At 31.2% G+C, this 21,893-nt stretch overlaps 1 protein-coding gene across 1 annotated transcript in view; it reads left to right on the forward strand.

Moving 5' to 3' along the window:
- Positions 1-714: 714 nt before the first annotated feature.
- Positions 715-21,893, forward strand: part of LOC148274430 (opioid-binding protein/cell adhesion molecule-like) — a 143,218-nt gene continuing 122,039 nt past the window's right edge. Inside the window, exon 1 of the mRNA XM_088237127.1 lies at positions 715-1,001. Coding sequence (XP_088093253.1) covers positions 929-1,001 — 73 coding nt within the window. The 5' untranslated portion in view covers positions 715-928. The remainder of the gene's footprint in view (positions 1,002-21,893) is intronic.

Here is a 21,893-nt window from a genome sequence, read left to right on the forward strand (position 1 = left end):
TATGCTCTGCATTTGGTGTACTAATGTATTGCCCTAGACATTATCGGATGCGTACAAGAATAGGATGATAACGTTTTCATTTTTTTATTTTTTTATACATTTATTTTATAAATGGTACATGTTTTTTTTATTCTATACAAATCTACTTTTATACGTCTAGTAAATGTTAAGACTTAACTATCCAAAAAAAGAGGCTAACTCTTGTGCTTGCAGAGTGACTTACATGGTTATATTTAGTTATTTATTAGAATTTATAAAATATTGAATATACGAGTACACAAGAAAAAAAAACTTATAATATATTAAAAGAAAAACAGAAAATAATTACATATTCATTCTAATTAAAATTGAATGCAGTTTTTAAACATGTTCAAAAATTTCTTTAAATTTACTTTGAATTAATTTATTGATTTATAAGTTTAAATTGTTTTTAGCTCATTTGGGAAATGATTGTGATTTTTCACACCTTTAAAGACAAATCTATTTTGACTATAACTTGTGTGGAGTTAAGGGATTTTAATATTATTTTTATATCTGAATGACTTATTCATCTCAAATTCTTTTTATTTTTTATGATAAATTTGTACAATGGAGTTTATTTTGTAAATTGTATCTATTGTGTGAACTTTAAATAGTTTATATAGAATTTCCATATTCAATGTTGAGGATTCCTTATTTTTTTTTTAATAATTAATCTTTGTACTATTTTAAGACGGTTAAATATATTGGCATATGCACCACCCCATCCAATCCATGTTGATATTTGATTTAATAATAAGGTATTAAAAATTTAAACAACAGGATGGAAATGAGTGAAGAGGAGTTGCAAGTGAAGTGATTTGAAGACAAATTTTATTGAATGTGTAAAAAATGAAGTGACGTCACGGGACGATTAGTTTTTAGTGCAGTGAAATATAATGGTTACGTAATGTGCACCGTGATCAAGGGCCTGGTGTATGCAATGTGCATAATCATATTGCGAAGTGTCCCAAGCAATCCATGTAAGTAGCCCTTCTACTTGATTTAATGTTTTGTTTCATGTACTTTGTCATTTCTTGAAAATTCCAAATTTGTACTTTAATTGCTTTGAAACCGTTTTTTTGTCCTTAATTTAAAATTCCGTTTTCTGTCTTTGCTATAAAATTAGAATTTTGTATTTTAGTTGCGATTCTATGGCATTTTATTTTTGTTCAATATTTCTTACATTCATTTTTTTTGTATTTTATTTTATTTTATTTTTATTTAATTAACATAAACGGCAAATCTGCCTTTAACAAACATTTATAATATCTACATATTTTTTTAAAAAATTCTTAGGAAAAACCTTATTCTTCATATTCCTCTTATTTCATCTAAAATTAGGCAAAAATCGTATTTATGGAGAATTTTCAATAATTTTAATGTAATAAAAAAATCATTAAACATAGATTTATCTGCAAATAATCATAATGACGTGCGGTGTTTGCTTTCAAAATAATTCATTCAACAAACAATTCAACAAACATTTATAAAATCTACATATTTTTTTTAAAAATTCTTAGGAAAAACCTTCTTCTTCATATTCCTCTTGTTTCATCTAAAATTAAGCAAAAATCGTATTTATGGAGAACTTTCCATAATTTTAATGTAATAACAAAATCATTAAACATAGAATTTTTTGCAAATAATCATAATGACTTGCGGCGTTTGCTTTCGAAATAATTCGTAGTGTTTTCTCTTTCCTGTTGGATAAACATTAAATGACTGTTGATTTTATGTTTGAAAATATTTTTTAACTTACTGTGATGCTATTTGTGAAAACCGGTAATTGGCTTATTTGTAGTTTGTTTCGTTTTATATATAAGATGAATGTAGCTGTTGGTTATCCGAATACAGAATAAAAATAGCATTTTCAGGTGATTTTTTCTTTTTACAGAAATCTTTATAGCACATACTACAAACATACATGTATATACCATTTCAAAAAAAATCTCGGAATAAAAAGGTAACTTTGAAAATTATCACAACTGACATTCACGTTAATACATAGTTCAAGGTTATTTTTCCCTTGGAGATTTGAAAACGTTCATATGAACGTGAGTTAGATGTTAAGTGACGATTTTTCAAAGTTGTCAAAGTAAACTATTCAGAAATTCATGAGATTTAAGTCGATTTAATGGTAAACGTGGCCTTGCTGTTAATATTTTGTAAAACTTATTCCAATTTTATATCGGCAAATGAATTTTTAAAAATTGTGAAAATTAGGTTTATTCGATTTACTCTATTTTGGAATAAAACGTTTTTATAAATTTATATTTTTGAAATTTTATTTAAAATAATAAAAAAGTAACAACATGCTAACAAAAAGAAATACATAACTAAGCAAAAGTACAGAAACAAAAAAAAGGAAACGAAATGCCACATCAAAAAAGAAGCAACTTCTTGTGCTTGCTGTGGGATTACAATATTAATAATTCATGTACGAAATATATATATATTTAAAAAATAATTAGTGTTGAAGGTATATAATTATTTTTTTATAAATAAGTGCATATACATATGCATGCAAATGCGCATGCGTGCGCACGCAAAATTGTTAACAATTTGTCGATTCTCTAAAGTTAAGGCATGTGCAAAGGAGTCTCTTCATTACCTTACATTACCTACACAACAGACTCATTGCTTCAGTTTAAAAATGTAAAAGAACGCTTAGATCAGCATGTTATCGATATAGTATATAAATATAATTTAATTTCTTCAGGACAAGTTTCAAATCTATTTAAGAAATATAGAGGATGTCGTGGGGGAAGAAAAATAAAAAATAAAAATAAAACAAACACAGTTGATAACACAAATAACACTTTTATTAATCAGATTTCTAAGTCACAAGTCACATATTTAAATAAAGATAAAAATCAACCAAAAACAATTAAACACGTAAAAATAAATAGAAACGCAAACACACCTTGTCCTCTTTCACTTGGTACATGGAATGTACGTTCAATCAGAAATAAAATTGATGATATCCCCAACATAATTAACGATAATAATCTAGACGTTCTTGCATTAACGGAAACTTGGCATGAAGACCATAATTCTGTTACCATTAATCTACTTCGTAGTAAGGGTTTCAATGTTATTGAAGAGGCACGGAAACCATCCATTGAAACCGTTCATAAGAAAAATAATATAACATGGACGAACCACGGTGGAATTATTGTACTAACAAAAAATCAGCTTAAATTAACAAAAATTAAAATACCACTCTACACAACTTTTGAATGCATTGGCTGTAGGGTTAGCGCAGGCAGCAACCATTTCACCTTAATCACAATTTATAGACCAGGTTCTAAAGCACCACCTCGGAAATTTTATTCGGAAATAAAATCTTTACTTGAATGGGCCATCACTCGTACAGAAGTAACATACGTAACTGGAGATCTGAACATTCGTTTCGACCGCAAGACGGATTCAGAATCGGTTCGTTTTAATGCACTTTTAAGTGATTTCGATTGTTCACAAGAAGTAAATACCCCTACACATGATGCGGGAGGTACACTTGATGTTATAATACGACGGAATTGTGATAAAAAAATCACAGTTTTTGTAACAGACATCGGACTTTCAGACCACAGATTAGTGCACTGTAAAATTAATATCCAAAAACCAACACCAACTTACAAAACACTCGCATCAAGGCCATGGAGAAAATTAAATTTAGAACATTTTAAATCCGAACTTCTGACATCGTTGATTGGTCCGGACATTGACCGTCGCTCAAACGACGTCGATCAATTGGTTGGGTTGTACAATGAGGTACTATCTAACCTGATAGACAAACATGCACCATTTACTACGAAAACTATTCGAAAAAGGAAATCTGATGCATGGTTTGACGAAAATTGTCGACTCAAAAAAAAAGAGCTAAGACGTCTAGAACGCAAATACAGAAACACACTGTCAACTTTGGACCGATCAATATGGTTAGATATGCAAGCCTCTTATAGGACATTTATAAAAGAAATAAAATCTAGTTTCTGGTGTACAAAAATCACTGAACAGAAAAAGTCTCCAAAACAACTCTGGCGAAGCCTTCAATCTGTTCGTGGTGACTGTATAGCAGAGACATCTAACACAAGCGCTACTGCCACTGATTTTGCCGACTTTTTTACAAATAAAGTCGAAAAAATCAGACTGGCGTGTAGTTCAGCGAAAAAACCTGTAATTTTAGATAATGCCCTTCAAAAATTCAGTAAATTTGAACCAACGTCTATAAATGAGGTTAAAAAAATTGTTGCAGCATTACCCAACAAACAATGTATATTAGATCCGATGCCAACATGGCTTTTGAAAAAATGCATTAACGTATTAGCTCCATTTTTAACAGATTTATTTAATATATCCATGGAGCGCAGCATTGTTCCGAGAGCCATAAAAAAAGCAAATGTAACTCCACTTTTAAAAAATTCCCAACTAGATGTGGAAGATCTTTCCAGTTTTCGCCCTATTTCAAATCTTCCCATCGTATCAAAAATACTAGAAAAAATAGTTTCTCACAGGCTCGTTAACTATATCGAGCGGAATTCTTTATTTTCGGTAAGGCAATCGGCATACCGACGTTTTCATTCCACGGAGACGGGAGTGATAAGAGTACTGTCTGACATTATAACGTCGGTGGACTCTGGTAATCTGGTGTTGATGGCTCTTCTGGACATGAGTGCTGCATTTGATACTGTAGACCATAATATTTTGCTTGAACGTCTGGAGAAAACTTATGGTATCCGTGATCAGGCACATATGTGGTTCAGTTCATATCTTAATAAAAGAGAATATGCAGTCGTGTTCCAGGGTAAGAACTCAACCAACTTTCGGGTGTCTACAGGAGTGCCTCAAGGGTCAGTACTCGGACCACTTCTCTATCTCCTTTACACTAAAGATATAGAGAACATTATCAAAGAATGTGGATTGTGGTCGCACTGCTATGCAGATGATACGCAGATTTATTTTTATTGCAAACCAGGCGAGAGAAGTGTGCTTGTCAATTTAATTGATGGATGCATCAAGAAAATAGGAAACTGGATGGCTGAAAACAGACTAACATTAAACCCATCAAAAACTGAACAACTGTGGGTGGCTTCAGCCAGACGACAGAATTTGATCCAGGATACGGCTCTACCCAATGTAGGGAGTGCCGTTCTACCCACCGTTAAACTACTGGGAGTTTTACTCAATTCTGACCTATCTCTTGACGCTCAAATTAGTAGAACGATAAGTTCATGCTTCTACCAGCTGAGACAAATTAAATGCATACGCAAAAATTTGCCGGTTGATGCCGCCCGTCAATTAATAAATGCGTTTGTAGTGTCTAGAGTCGATTATTGTAATGGTATCTATGCAGGTCTACCAATGAACAAAATGACTCGCCTACAATCTGTATTGAATGCCGCAGCGAGACTTATTTTCGGAATCTCTAAGTTCAGTCATATCACTCCACTACTTCGGGAACTACACTGGCTACGTTTTCCACAGAGGGTCGAATACAAACTCTGTTGGCTTATGTATAAGTCACTGCACAACTCGGCTCCGGAATATCTAAGGGAACTATGCATTCCAGATGAACTAGCTGACAGGCGTCTCACGCTTAGATCAGCTACGTCTACGGCGAGAGGAAAAGTTATTATACCTCTACGCAAACAGCGCACTAAATTTGGTGAGCGCGCATTTGCGGTCGCAGGCCCTATGGCATGGAATGCTCTCCCAGCAGAGGTGCGAGGCTGTGAAAGTGAAGTGATGTTTCGGAAAAAACTTAAAACCCACTTGTTCTCTAAATCATTTGAATAAATCCGTAGCACGTGACAACAAAATAAATTATTTTAATCAAATTACAAATTTAAAGCTTCAATTAAATTAACTTAACAGTAGAATCACCATGTAAAGCGCCCTTGAGGTATTTTATTACGAAAATGGCGCTATATAAGTTATCCACAATAAATAAAAATAAAATATAAATATCCACACATCTACACGCACACGCAAACTCGCTTACACGCAAATACACATTCACCCACATACTATACGTGGTGAAGAAAATTATCAAATAAGGTTTTCAAGTTACTTAACAGAAGAACTTTATGTACTGTAAAAAAATACATCGAAAAAAAACAAAAAAAACATATATCTTTAATTTAAAAATAAAAAACTTAAAAATGATTTAAATGTTAAAAAGCAATTTAATTAAGAAGATTGATAAACGTACTTAGTTAGACAAAATTAGGCAAAAAGTGGTTCGATTTTATTTACATTTTTTTTTTGCACCACAACAGGCCAGGAGGTTTAATTACAGTGGTGAATTACATCACAGAGCACCCAGGCTTGAGAAAAATCACATTTTAATTTTTGTGTTCTCACCGGGAATCGAACCGGGAACCTTCCGTGGGTGAATCAAGCGTCTTGACCACTACACCACGGAGGCCGTTATAACCTACAGCGGCCTCCAATGAAGAGCGCTTTGAAGATACGGCGGTGGACTTGGCTTGGACACGTGCTGAACATGCCTCAGGAGAACCTTAGCCCAAGTCGCCTCTTCTTTAAACCAGCGGGCTCACGCCATCCCAGAAGGCCGTCGATGACGATCCTTCGATTTTATTAGTTCGAGGAGATTAGAGTGCCGGCTGCGATAGGGTCTCCTGGAGGTATTTGGTGATGTCCACATGCTCCACTTATAAGCGAATGTAGAAAAGAAGAAGCAGAAACATCAGATTTCCTTTCTCTTCCTTCATTTTTCTTCTTTTTTTTTCTCTTCTACCTATTAAAAAAAATGGAATCAATATTAATTTATTTCTGAACAGTATACACATTAGAGTAGGCCGATGATGTATGAAGTTTTTTTTTTTTTAGACATCAAACTGAAAAGGGTCTTAAAACTTGCATTTTGGATCACATTGAACGTAAACATTTTAAAATAAATATTCCGTACTACTTTTGCCCCCCAACCGAGGTTTGAAGTTTATCACGGTCTGAAAATTTTTTTAATGATCTATATAGATAAAATTATTTTTTTGTTAGTAAAGATTTAACTTAATCACATGACAAATTTGAACACGTTTTAAAACTTCCAAAATTCAAAAAGTTTACACTCCGCGGAACTAATTCCATTAAGCGCCTGGTTAATATTGACGAAAACAACAGCTCATTAAATTCTATATATAAATTCTACCCATTTATAACAAAACAAAGTGCAACTCACGCCCTTAGATGCTTTTTAAATAAAGCTTAAAGCACATTATAAAATTAAATTGGACTGATTTTCTTACTTAAATATGAAATAACAGCTGGTTTAGCGCAAAAAAATGACTTTTTCGAAAACTTCAAGCTCTGGTTGAAGGCCAAAAGTAGTATCGAATAATTTTGCCATTCTGAATAATCTAACAGGCAACTTTTTAAACTTTTTTCATTTCAAAATTGGGAAGAAAAAAAAATGTCAGCCCACCCTAATACACATACCCCTTTGCAACCGGCTTTATACGAGCGTGAGTTTGCCTTTCACCAACACAATATCAAAAACGCGCGAGCAAGCGACTGTCAAATCATTCCTAAACGGCACGCTCGTAAGGGTAGTTTTTAAAAAAATGAAGCCTTAAGGGTTTATTTGTATTTTTTCATTTCTGGTGGGATCATAATGAAAAGCTTCGGTGGTGTCAAAAATTGCCGGTTGCAAAAGGATGTTTCTTTGTTTTTTATTTTATTTATTTATTTATTTATTTATTTATTTATTTATACATTTTATCATATATACAATTTTATTTTCACTTTACCTATCTAGTAAGAGTACACACCTCGTTTCAAGCTAGGCAATTACATTTTTACACATGATAATATAGTTGTTGTATAATAGTTTACAAGTCAATATAAAGCACAGACTAATAAACTATAAACTTATTTGTATATACATTTTGATACACACATACACACATACACATAAATACACATAAATGCACATATATATACATATATACACACACATATACACATATACATACATCTTTTTCTTTTTTATAATATGTACGTATTGAATGTATTTTTGTGATGTATATGTTATATTTAAAATAAATAAATTGAATTGAATTGAATTGAATTGAAAATTGAAAATATACATACACACACATGTACATACATACATGCGTATACACATCCGTACATTCATAAAACACAGACAATTTAAATATAATGCGAAACTTCATGGTTGCCATTTGTGAATTCAATTTTTTTTTCAATATTTAATTGTCAATTATAAATTTTATAATCTTTCGAAATGACGGGTTATTGTTGTATTGATTGCAAATATATTTTATTAAATTATTATTAATTTTCATATTTTATTTTCGACTTCTAGTAAGAATTTCCAATCCGCGGCATTCATCAACCTTTCTGACTCCCTACGACCAATGTCATGAAAGAGTGAGTTGTTTTTTGGTAAAAAAAAAACTGACATTTGTTTTGAAACTAATGTCGTATAAAAATTACATTTCATTTATTGATTGTTTGGAATAAATTACCATTTGGCCAATGTACAAAAGAAAAATAAAAAATCAGAAGAGGATATAGAAGTTAAGGCATTCACAGGGCCTGTGTCTTTAAATTGCCGTTTTTTTTAATATTTTATTTATTTACCATTTTAAATATTTTTAATCCAAAATTTATTAAGTTCTTCTCACTAGAAAACCTGTTCTGAGGTTTAACTTGTTTATTTATCCACTTCACACACTCTGTTAGTGATTTACTTATGTTTAAACAATAAAAAAATCCCCAACTCTTTCCTCTGTTGACCCTAGTGAAGTAAAATACCTGAAAACTTTAATTATGTGGGTAAGATTTATCTGGCTGAATTATTTAACCTGCTAGGCAACGCCTGAAAATCGATTAGCATTTTTAGACTTCGTTTGATATAAATGCAGATCTTAAAAACCAACCCAACGGGAGTGATCTAGCCTGTCTACAAGCATTTTTACATACTTGAAACATTGTTGTACGAATACGTATGTACAAAAATTCAACAAACAAATAATGAAATTCTTAAACCAATAATCTTTTTTACTATTAAAATACTGAATGCCTCTTCAAACGTATCGCTTTACAAAACTTGACGTGACAATTATTTACAAATATACTCCAACCATTTTTAAAAACATTTTTTTAGCCGGAAATATTTGAGATTTCTTTTTCGTTCAACTGAAATAAATTATTCAGAAAACGTGTTTTTTCAAGAAAACACGTGATTAATTTTTCTCGAGTAGCAAAGTCTTTTTCGAGGCTTTAAAAATGAAGATTTTGAATTTTATTGACGACATTAAATATCGCCAAAACGTTATATGAAATAAATATAAAAAACGATCTTAAATCGTACTGCGAGAAATGTTTTTTTCTGAAAATTCTGTACATAGAAAATCTGGAGTTTAAATGAGACTAAATATAAAAAAGTCGTAGGTAATTTTCTTCAAAAGATTTATTGAACATTGAAACGTATGAATATCCTATATTTTAAACGAAAAATTTGTAAAAAATTTTAGCAATAAAATAGGTCAGCATCAGAAAGCATATTTTTTATACATAAAAATCATAAATTATACTAAAATCGTATTTTCAAATGAGACAAGGACAGAATATAAGAGAGTTGATATTCGCTCATGAGTAATGAATTATAAATATAAATACGTAGTGTGTACAACTGTCTGAACATTTTTTTCATTATCTCTGTTTATGTTTTTAATACAATTATAAGTTTTAAACAATTATTTTTTATACTTACGCACCCACACTCACACACACGCACCCTCTCCCTCATTCATTCACGCATACACACATCCACATACACATGAATACAAACGTCATACACATACAATTATATAAACTCTTTTCTTATATATTATGTGTCATTAGATTTACAGTGGATTTTTTTTATTGGCTCTAGTATTGTTAATATTTTTCTACTTATTTTTTTAATGTAATAGCTGTCATCATCATCATCATCATCAGCCGTCTCTTGTCCAATGTTGAACATAGGCCTCCCCCTTTAGTCTCCATATTTCCCTATCCTGAGCCAACCGCATCCAACCACTTCCTGCAACTCGTCTTATGTCATCAGACCACCTTGTCTGAGGCCTGCCGACACTTCAGTAGTACAGGGAGAACACAAGCATCAAAAAGTTTCTTCTTTAAGTAATGTGAATACTTCGGAGATTTCAGGATATATGAGAGCTTACCAAAGGCGGCCCATGCTAAACCTCGCCTTCTTTCTATTTCTACCTCTTGATTATCTTTGCCGAGCTTTATTTCATGTCCTAAGTATATATAACTATCAATCTTTTCAATTATTTCTCCATTTACTAAGATGTTACATGATTGGTTTGCATCACTCATAACTTTAGTTTTTGAAGCATTCATTTTCAAGCCTATTTTCAGGGATGCTGTATTAACTTCGTTTATCATGTTTTCGAGTTCTTTCTCATCTTTAGCAAATAGGACTATATCATCTGCGAATCTGAGATTGCTAATGAGTTCGCCGTTGATGTTAATACCCTTGTCGTTCCAGTCAAGAGTTTTTAAGACATCTTCCTGAGCTAGTGTAAATAATTTTGGGGATATTGTATCACCCTGTCTTACTCCTCTTCTTATGCGGAACTTTTCACTTGGTTCATGGAGCTGTACAATAGAGGTGGCATTATTGTATATGTTTTTTAGGAGTTCTGAGTACCTGTGATCTACTCTACAATTATCTAAACCTTAATAGCTGTAATAGCTGTAAAAATTCCAAATTAAAAAAAAGATATTTTATTTGATTGGAAAACCAACAAATATTTATAAATATATAAGATACAATTATAATATAAATACTCCACATAATATTGTTTTTGTAAATAACTATTGTATTAAGTTGATCTTCTTTGTTTATTCTCAAGTGTAAAAATATTTTTAAAAGTATATTGTTAAGTGTCGTAGAGTGAGGTCACATTATTTTTATTATTAATTATAGTTTGTAAGAGAAAAAAATGAATAAATATGAAATATGAAAACAATTGATGACATTAATTTTGACGACCGATATTTTTTATATTATTGTTCTTTGGCTATGCGTCTACAAAATTGTTCTTTCCAAAGATTTATAGAAAATCATGAGTAAATTTCCAGTTAAAAAAAAATAAAAATTGTAAGAACAGTAATTATTTACATCAATTTGTATGAATGAACAAATAAATAAATTAGCATATCTACCACTATGTAGTGACATTATCATTGCGTTTGTGACGTGTGTGATAGTTCAAATGTGTTCTAGATATTCTTTTAAATAGGTTTTTAGCAGAGTTTAATGATTTCTAAAAAATAATTAACATATATGCAGAGTTGTACTAGTTTTTGAAACACTGCAATTATTATTTCAACTATTCATACGTATTACAAATTACAGCAGGGATAAAAAATACCTTAAAGAAGGGAATATGGAAGTCTAGGCATTTACAGGGCTTATGAACTGTCATTGGTTGGTTTAAGTGACAACTTTACACACTGTGTAATATTTACCATTTTTACTTTGTTTGAAAATTCATATTTCATTTTCTTCTTTTGATGAATCTCTTCACAACAATAAAGGTTTCAGCCCTTTAACTTCACTAAAATCAACAAATGGAATAATTGAAGAAATAGGGATGTTCAAACATAAGACAAATGTTGAATATTACACAGTGTGTAAAGTGACTACCTAAACCAGCCAATGACAGGTCATAAGCCCTGTACATTTTTTTTTTTTTTTTTTTACATTTTTTTTTTTTTTTTTTTTTGCACCACAACAGGCCAGGAGGCCTAATTACAGTGGTGAATTACATCACAGAGCACCCAGGCTTGAGAAAAATCACCTGTAAATGCCTAGAGTTCCATATTCCTATATTTTTTAGATTCAAATCCAAGAAATTTACATAACTTTTACTTTCCAAATCCGATGAGAAAAATTCCACCTGGAGATTATGAAAAACTTATTATGAAAATAAAACTTTGTTAGCAGTATTACACAATTTTATTATTTTACAAGAACACAACTATAGTTTCGGGAGAGCACTCCTCCCATCGACGGGTGATAAAAAAACTAATATAATAAACACAGAATATTGTTCACAATGTCATAGAATCTAAACAAAAAATAAACAAATTAATCAGTGAAACTTAGAGCAGGGGAGTTTTTTTTTATTTTTTATTTTTTTTATTTTCATAATGATTTATAATGAAGTGTTACGAAGTGAATGCCGATTCAATTAAAAATATTATGAAAAACATTTAAATAAATAAGAGAAACATATCAAGTATTGCATCCTATCAGCGGGAAGGATTAATTACCTTGGCCCAACCACTCACTTGAAGATAGCTTATAGAAACTTTACCTTCCTGGCTCCGAAATTTTTTAATCAACCTCCAGCAGCCATAAAAAACTTCACAAGTGCCAATGTATTTAAGAAAAATTTTTGCAATTGGTTGCTGCACATCGATAGGGACGAGGTTGTCGAATTTTTCAAAGTTTGAGATTAGCAAAACTTTACAAATCTGCTTTCCTTCCATACTTTTACTTTTATTTGCTTTTTATATATATTGATGATTTTTATGTTTTTTTCATTATGTATTTTTGTATAATTTAATTTAGTACGTACTATTATTTGGCATATGATTTATTGCTCCTATTTCTTACTAAAGTATTGAGTGAGTTTCTAGAAAACATATCTCAATTATGATTTCATATATATATTGTTTTTCTGTTGATTTAAATGATACTCTTACTTAGTTTTTTTTTTAATATTACTATATTTTACTATTATTTTGTTGATTTAAATGATACCACTAATTTGTTTAATTGATTATGTGTGATTCTTAATTTGTATAATTTATATTTTAAAAATTATTTCAGATTATCTTCTTTGCATTGTATTCTTTGGAATTTGATTATTTATTACATTTATCTTTTTTTCTAGATTGTTATTCTATGTCATTATAATCTGATCTAATTAATTTTACTATTTATTTTTATTGTTATTTATTGTGGTTTGACACGGGCATAGCCTAAAAAGCCTTAATTAGTTCATAAATATTTAAACTAGTGTAATTTTGAATTAATAAATAAATGAAATGAATAAATAAATCCTATGTAGACTCGTGTTACACTACAACTACATAAGAGTTTAACACACTAGAAATTTAGGATTTCCGTTGTTTCATTTAGTTCTAAAGTTTATCCTAATAATTAAAAGAATTTAAGTTAAAATTAACTAGATTGCCTTGTAATATTATGTTGAGAGGAAGGGGTATATAATAATGAAAGAGTGCTTGATCAAATTTCCATGTAGGTTTTATAGTCTTTTAACAAATAAAGGTCTTAAGTTAATTCTTAATACTACGGACTTATAACTAAACTTAATACTACCAAAAAAACGATCTGGAGGCAGCAGCATCTAGCTGCGGCGAGGGCGCGCGGTTAGCGCGTAGGCAGCGTCGTGTCTGTGGACGACGCGTGGAGCTGCGTGTTGCAGGCGGAGTTGTTTGCGGCGGCAGCGTCCAGCTGCGGCGAGGGCGCACGGTTAGCGCGTAGGCGGACGTCTTGTCGACGACGCGTGAGGCTGCGTGTTGCAGGCGGAGTTGTTTGCGGCGGCAGCGTCCAGCTGCGGCGGGGATGCGTGGTTAGCGCGTAGGCGGACGTCTTGTCGACGACGCGTGAGGCTGCGTGAGGCTGCGTGTGGCAGGCGGAGTTGTTGTTTGCGGCGGCAGCATCCAGCTGCGGCGGGGACGCGCGGTTAGCGCGTAGGCGGCGTCGTGTCTGTGGACGACGCGTGGAGCTGCGTGTTGCAGGCGGAGTTGTTTGCGGCGGCAGCGTCCAGCTGCGGCGAGGGCGCACGGTTAGCGCGTAGGCGGACGTCTTGTCGACGACGCGTGAGGCTGCGTGTTGCAGGCGGAGTTGTTGTTTGCGGCGGCAGCATCCAGCTGCGGCGGGGACGCGTGGTTAGCGCGTAGGCGGACGTCTTGTAAATGGCTGCAGGCGGCCACGTGGTGAAAGCTGGCAGACTGGGCCAGAGAACTTCGGAGATCAAACGAAGGGCTGGGACAAGTCCGAGTACTTGTCCCGCGACGAGTTTCGCGACTTTCTTCTCTGAGTGTTGACACCTGACTGCTTACGATTACTTAACTAATAACTTCCCTCAACAAAAAAAACTTCGGAGGTGCGGAGACCTGCCACTCAACTAAAAAAACTTAAGGGCTGTGGCCCATTTTATAGACCCACCCGATCGTGTCTGTCTCCTTTCCCCCTCACACATATAGCACAATTAGAATGTTGTCCTTTTTCAACCCTTATTACTACACAAATCTTACATCTAAACTTATATCCAACAAAACTATAATAATAATTATATTTATAATTAACTTACACTAACTTAATTAAATCAACTTAAATACAAACATGGAGATTAAGATATAATTTATTTATAATTTCGCCTCGTGGTTGATGGTTGATAGAGGTTCCTGGACCGGAACCTGAAGCGTAAGCTGATCGCCTTACCTTCTATGTAAATGGGAATCACTTAACGAACTGATCCGGTGCTATATGCACCACCAAGTGCGGATAGAGAAATGAGGATGAATAAAGATATGCATGTCGAATAAAGCGTCGGGTTCGATTCCCGGCAAGGAAGATGTGAAAATTGATTTTTAATTTAAATTCTAGGCTGCACTGTTTTTATCGTTCCTTGATTGGAACCCGAAGCGTAAAACTGACCATCTTGCCTCCATACATATGAGTGACCGGAATATCTGTCGACCGTGTTAGTACCCTATGCATCTTTCGGCATGCAGATAATCCGAGCAAGGTTTCTCACGTTCCGGAGACGGGAAGTTTTACATTTTATGATGGGGTAGGATTAAGTCCGGTCCCTTGGAAGAATTTCGGGATTTACTTCGTTGTACGGAGTCGTGTTTTATTGACCTCTGTTAATAAGTGCAAAAACCCAAGTATTTAACCGTGGCTAGTTGCAAGGAATTTACTTTAGCTTTCAAAATTTCCCAAAACGCACGTGTATGATTATTTATCACTATCGGCATCCTTAGTTAAAAACCCAATTTTAATATTAATTATTTTTGCCAATGGTTTTATTGGTAAACACCGCTTTGGTGTTTTTCCATACATCAAGTTCATAAAATCTTATGTTGGATAAGTGTTTTTTTTAAATATAAATCGACGCTGGAATGGAAAAGTTACCTGGAGACATGTTTTAACTTTACGGAAAAGCCGATTAAAGATTTTTCATTAAGATTTTTCTTTATAAGAATCAAACATCTAAAATTTTTTTAGAACCTTTTTTCGATTAACACTCAAAGAGCTTTTACTTTTACAAAGGTTATAAACAATTCGCAAATATAAAAATACTATTTAAAAGAAATAAAATAAAAAATAAAAATACTTGAAACATAAATATTATTTTTTAAATTTAGAATTATTATGATAATTAATTGATTATTGTTTTTAAAATTGTATAGAAATCACGCCAAAATGATATGTAGGTACGTGTGCGTTTTTTTGTTGATTAAAAAAAAAAACAAAAAAAACGATTGGCTCTTCCGTAAAATTGTACACAAAAGAATAGATTTCACCTACATTACAACGTTTAGACAAACTACAATAATACAAACGCTTAGACAAACTTAAAATATTGTACTAACACGAACTGGTCCAAGAAAAAGTTTTTAAATAAAAAAATCATTTTCAGGCGTTGCCATATATGTGAAATAATTCGTTAAGATGAATCTCTTCACAACATTTTTTTATAAATTTTTATTTATCTATAAAAAATAACTGGTGTTATATAAAAATACAAAATATAAAAATTTTTACAAACATCCAATTAAAGTTTTTCGAAAATATAATGAGAAAACATGTTACACAGTAAAGAGAAAAATAATATTTTATATATGACATGAGAAAAAAAGAGCTCGTAAGAAGGTTAAGGGATGAGGAAATAGAGTGGAGGAGAGGGATTTTCATAATATAGTTGACCAATTCAACATTTAAACATATTAAAAGGAACATTAACTTGTTACACACTGACAAATGTTTCATAACAATAAAGGTTTTATCTCTTTAACTAAACTAAAATCAACAGATAGAAGAATTGAAGAAATATGGATTTTCGAACATAAGCAAAATGGTGAATGTGCGTAAAGTGGCCACTTAAATCAACCAATGACAGGCCATAAGCCCTGTAAATGCCTAAACTTTCATATTTACTTCTGTTGTAATTAGTTAATCTTATTGACTTTCTCGGGGGTGAAATCCAATTTTTGTCTACAAACGTTTAGAAAAAGTAAGAATATTGTAATTAATTCATTTTCTTTAATTTTTTTATTGTTGCTTCTCATTGGTTATTTTTTGCACTTGGGCATATTTTTTAGTATTATTTATTAATTTTACATGAGAAAAAAAAAAAATTATACGAATTAAAAAGAAAAAGAGAAAATCACATTACTGTAATACTAATTGAAATAAAAAGCGATTTTTACTCGGGTTTAAAAAATTTACTTTGAATTCTTTCACTGATATTTTAATTTTAATAGTTTTCAGTTCATTGGGGAGATTATTGCAAATTTTTGTTCCTTTGCAAACACAACTATTTTGATCCTGACTTGTGTGGAGTTTAGGAATTTTAATAGTATTTTGGTATCTGAGTTTTTTTATTTGTTTATTAGTTATTTGTTTATCTCAAATTCATTTATCTTTTCTTCTTCGTAAATTAATATAAGATAATGTATTTTGTAAATAGTGTCTACTGTATGAACATTCAATAATTTATTTAGATTCTTCGTGTTATATGTTGAAGAATTCTTTAAAATTACTTTGAAAATTAATTTTTGGACTATTTAAAGACGGTTTAATATATTGGTATGTAATTAGCTTAGTGAGTTTATTTCATTTTTAATATTATTTCCACTTCCGTAAATACTGAATGGATACTAACTTTTTTACTTTTATTATAATTTTAATTCAATTATTAAGCCACTTGGTTTTGTAATGTTTTAAAATAAAAAATAAAAGTTACGTTTTTTATCATTTGTGTCGGTAGATATCAAAATAGGTTAAATCCAAAATTGGTAAAAAAAACATTTTTTGTGGAAACACGTTTAAAAGTTAAGTTTTACATAGAGTACTTATTTCAAAAATTGGAAAATCCAATATTATACCATAATAATTGTTGTCAGAAATTTGATTATATATCAAGATCGGCAACATCCACTCAATAACACTCAATTACACTTAAATAACACAATAACACTCAAAACGATTAGTTTTATTTATGTTTTACTTCGTAAAAGTGATAACCCTGACACAGACATTCAATGACAGATTAGATCAAAACTGGTTAAATCCACGAATTAATTTTATCAGAACTAGTTAAATCCATTCCGATATATCAAAATGAGTTACATTCAAATTATATATTGGTTTTACACGGAAACTAAGTCTAATCGATCAAATCAAATAACGTAGAATACTTTTATTACCTACGTTAGACCTACATGTAGTCTAAATAACAATTTAGTCGAATAGCAATAATCAGTTTCAGAAAAGTGTTCTTTGTGAAAAAATGCTTAGTCTGGATATATCAATTTTTGATGTTAACCGACACATTTATAATAATCTTGTACTAAAAAAAAAAAGTTAAATGAAAACATAATCATGTTATATTTTTAATATAGAAACTTCACTAGTCCATTAGAATTATGTTTATAATATTCTCTCTTTCCCTTATAATTTTTTATTCAAAAAAATAAACAAATTATAATTGATAAACTAAACAAGTAATGTTTTTGATACAGTAACTTCACTGGTCCATTAGAAACTGTTTGTTTCCCGAATAAAAAAAATAAACGAAAAAAGTGCTTAAATTTAAACATGCCATGAAATTTTTTTTGCGTGACTGGAAATAAACATTTTTCCGAAATTTTAAGCTTACGTCAAAGAGAATATAAGTAAAAAATGCTGAAAATTTCAGTCAATTTATATTTTTCATAACAGTTAACCATGTAATATGTTTTTGCGTGAAATCAAATTGCTGAATGTATTTTTTTGTAATTTGATAATACGTCTTTCGGAAACGCTAAAACCGCATGCCAAAGAGAGATCAAAAATGAAAACAAAATTCATTTTCTTAGCGAGAAATAAAATTAGATATTATAAAATAACTCCGGAAGTTAGAAAAACACGTACATCAGTACGAACAGAGAAATAAATACGGTGCCCTGAAAAATAAGGCAATAAAAACATAAATATACACAAATAATTATCAATTTAACATCTTAAGAAATGTAAAGTTAAAATATTTTTAACAAAAAATAACACTCTAATATGAAGATTATTTTTTTTTAAATATCAATAATTCCATATATGTTATTTATTAGTTTTAAAATTATGGTAATCAGCGCCAGAAACAGTAAAACAAAAAGTTTATAATTATAACTAATGTTAGTTAAAATAAGTAGGTATATTTATTTATAACATTTTTAAGAACATATTTATACATGAAAAATTATTCTAAAAACAAGTAGAAAGACACAATGGTAAATAGTAGACTTTGTGGGATCGGAAGCGGGAGAGAGGTGTTTATAATTAAATTTAATTTAGTGATCGTTTGAAAGAAGATAACTTGTTATCAAAGAAATCAAGACTGGTATGTTTGTTGGCAGACTTAAGAATTCTGGGATTAGGGGAATGAAAACCATAGTTAGTTCGAAGTACATGACCACATACCAACTGTTTATGTCTACCGGTTTCGAAACGTTGGCGTTTTTTGTCAAGATAACTACATCAAAATGCAAATACTAATATACACTTTGAAAAATGTTAGTTTTTCCCATTAAAAAAGCTTTGAAAAATATTCCCCTATTAAATAATCAAACATCTTTTCAATGTACAACACTTTTTTATTAAAAAAAATAACTTATCTTAACTTTTAACCTCTTAGCCCCTTTCCTTACCAAACCCTCACTACCACCTGTCCTACTCTCCTACATACCACTAAAGATGAATAAACTGATTTATAGTTCATATTCAGGAACGGTAGTGACGACCCCCTTTTAGTATTGGCATGTTGGTGTAGTGGGTCTCCTGACGGGTACATCTCGAAACCAGTATACGTTAAAAGTCGGTAAGTGGTTATACACTCATATTTATTAGCACCAGTGAAAATGTTTAATCACAGAGTAATTGTTTTAAACATAAATTATATTAATAATTATAGTTTCAGAATAAATTTTTAAAGGGTATGGGTTTTGACTAGTACAAAAGTAAATGAAATAAATCTACATTTCCATGGTTTTGAGTACTTTCTTTTGTGTCCAACTTTTCTCATATAAATTGGCCCACTTTCACGTTTAAGAAAAAGGTCAGGATTTTTCTTAGTAATCCTTGAAAAAATAACGAGCCAGTTCGTTTCTGTATTGACAGTTTTCTCAAACTAGAATAGGATCATTTAGTTCCCATGGGGTGAAGAAAAACATCGCTTCCTTGCTTATGCCACATCCTTGGACACAAGGACAGAAAATGAAAAAAAGAGTTCTAATTTTTACAAGGATAAAATAAATTCAATTATTTTCACTTATTTCAAATAGAAGATACGTTGCAAGTAACTATTCAAGACATTCATAATACAAAAAAAAAAAAAAATACCCAAAGAAACTTTTGTCAAAATAGTAGAAAAATCCAGCAAGCTCATTTTGTCACAATTTTGTTTCGTAAGTTCATTTTTTTTAAAACTAAATAAGAAAACGTTATAGTGATTCCAAAAATATCTCATGGAAAATTGTGATTTTCAAAAACCTCTTTGCAGTGGATTTAAATAATGAATACATGGTATTTTTTGAAAGGTCGGGAAAACTTGGGAGTTTACCTTCTGAAAACTACAAGGAGTTATTTTTTTAAAGACTGATGTAACATCGCGTTACCACTAGTAATATACGAAATATTCTAAAGTTCAGACATTAAAAAAAAACATGAAGCATGAATAAAGTAAAAGAAATTGAAAATTATAAATACGCCGCTTATATAACGCGCATGCGTCCCTCATCATTGCCATTAACCAACTAAAGACTAAGTATATTTTACACAACACTCGCTACAAAACAGCGTCTGTCTTCTTTGTTATGAGTTTTATCTGTTGCTGAATAAGCGGACATTTATTCTTTGCGTAGTACGGATAAATATTTTTTGTAATATCATCTTCAGCATAGTTATACAAATTTTATTTAACAAATCCGGTATAAATATGTCCATGTGAAGATTACAAAAAAAATTAGTCGATCATTCAAAAAATAAGAGAGATATATCAAGTCTTGTGTCCTATGTCGACTGGTGCGACATCACAGCCACACAAGAGTTAAAAAGGTTTGCTTATCAAATACATTTGTAAGAAAGTTTATTTAATTCTTAACTACCAAAATAACAAACACAGTTTTCGGCGGATCATATTCACACTATACGCAATACTTGGTGTCTCTACTTCAAAAAATGCAAACTTATGTAAAAAAGACAACCGAGTTAGATGCACCGTATTTTTATTTTTTTTAGTTATTGTTATAAAAAAAATAATAGCGCATCCCTAACTTTATGAGGCCAAGAGCCCTGTGTTAAGTTGGGATATAACAAACTAGGAAGTGGAAGCATGCATATTATTAAAGAATACTACGAATAAAAAATATAACACGAACATAAATTTCATAAAACATCTGGATAACACGCCTAATAGTTCCATATAGATAGATCTATGGAATGTTTCTGTTGGAATATCTTTATAAAATATTAATTGACAATCATTCTAGGTATAATATATATATATATATATATTATATTCACTACACACTATCGCATGCACACAATACTCACACACCCATACACATATACACACACCCTCACACACCCTAAATATATATACTCACCCTAACTAACACGTACAACAATTATAAAACGGATACACTAAATAAGAGTACACAATGTTTTTTATTTATGTTATTTTATTGTGACTTTTATTAATATAATTTATTGAAATACATTAAAAAAAACTTATTAGTACTAAGAGACTCTATTAATAATCTAGTAAAATTATATTCGATTGTTCAAATTGCATCTATCTTAAATTCAATTTTATTAAAATTAATCGTATATAAATTCTAATAACTGCTTTAATAAGATAACATAAAAACTAAATTTTGGTCCACATATAATTTTTAATTGTTTTTTTTGTGACTATTGGTGTTCACTTATAATTAGTGAAAGATGTTTAGTGTTATTATTTTTTATTTTATAAATTGTATTTATATTGTGATATCTTTTACTGTTTGTGAACTGAAAAAAAAAATGTATAACATATTGCTGAAGTGCGGCCCACACTGATCCGAACATAAAATATTTGGCCCTCTTGCAACAAAAGGTTGCCGACCCATGCTCTAAGATACAAATATATCTTAACGTTTTTCCAGTTTTAGACTTAAGTTTTACGCTTTTTGGTGTACCGCATATCGACGTACTCGCGAGTACTGTACACGTATTCGCGGTGAGTACGTTCTCCATTCCAGATGTCGGAAATCGCAAAAAATAGGAAATTGCTTCTATCGATTATTAGAGAATTCAGCCCCTCATCTTAAATTCACATGTTCCTTCGAAATATGGCATCAAATTTTTCGATTACTGAAGTTTCGTGCGTTTTATAAATAACGTGATAAAAATTACAACAAAAAATTGCCGAAAAGCGGACATTCGGAAATGAATTACACTAGTCCCGTTTAAACGAATTTCCGAATCAGCCGGATCACCGAAAGGCATTTTGTATTACCATATTCTATGCTGC

Source organism: Micrasema longulum, unplaced genomic scaffold (assembly GCF_059751315.1).
Source record: "Micrasema longulum isolate JH-2025_06_02 unplaced genomic scaffold, ASM5975131v1 h1tg001650l, whole genome shotgun sequence".
In the NCBI taxonomy this organism is placed as follows: Eukaryota; Metazoa; Arthropoda; class Insecta; order Trichoptera; family Brachycentridae; genus Micrasema; species Micrasema longulum.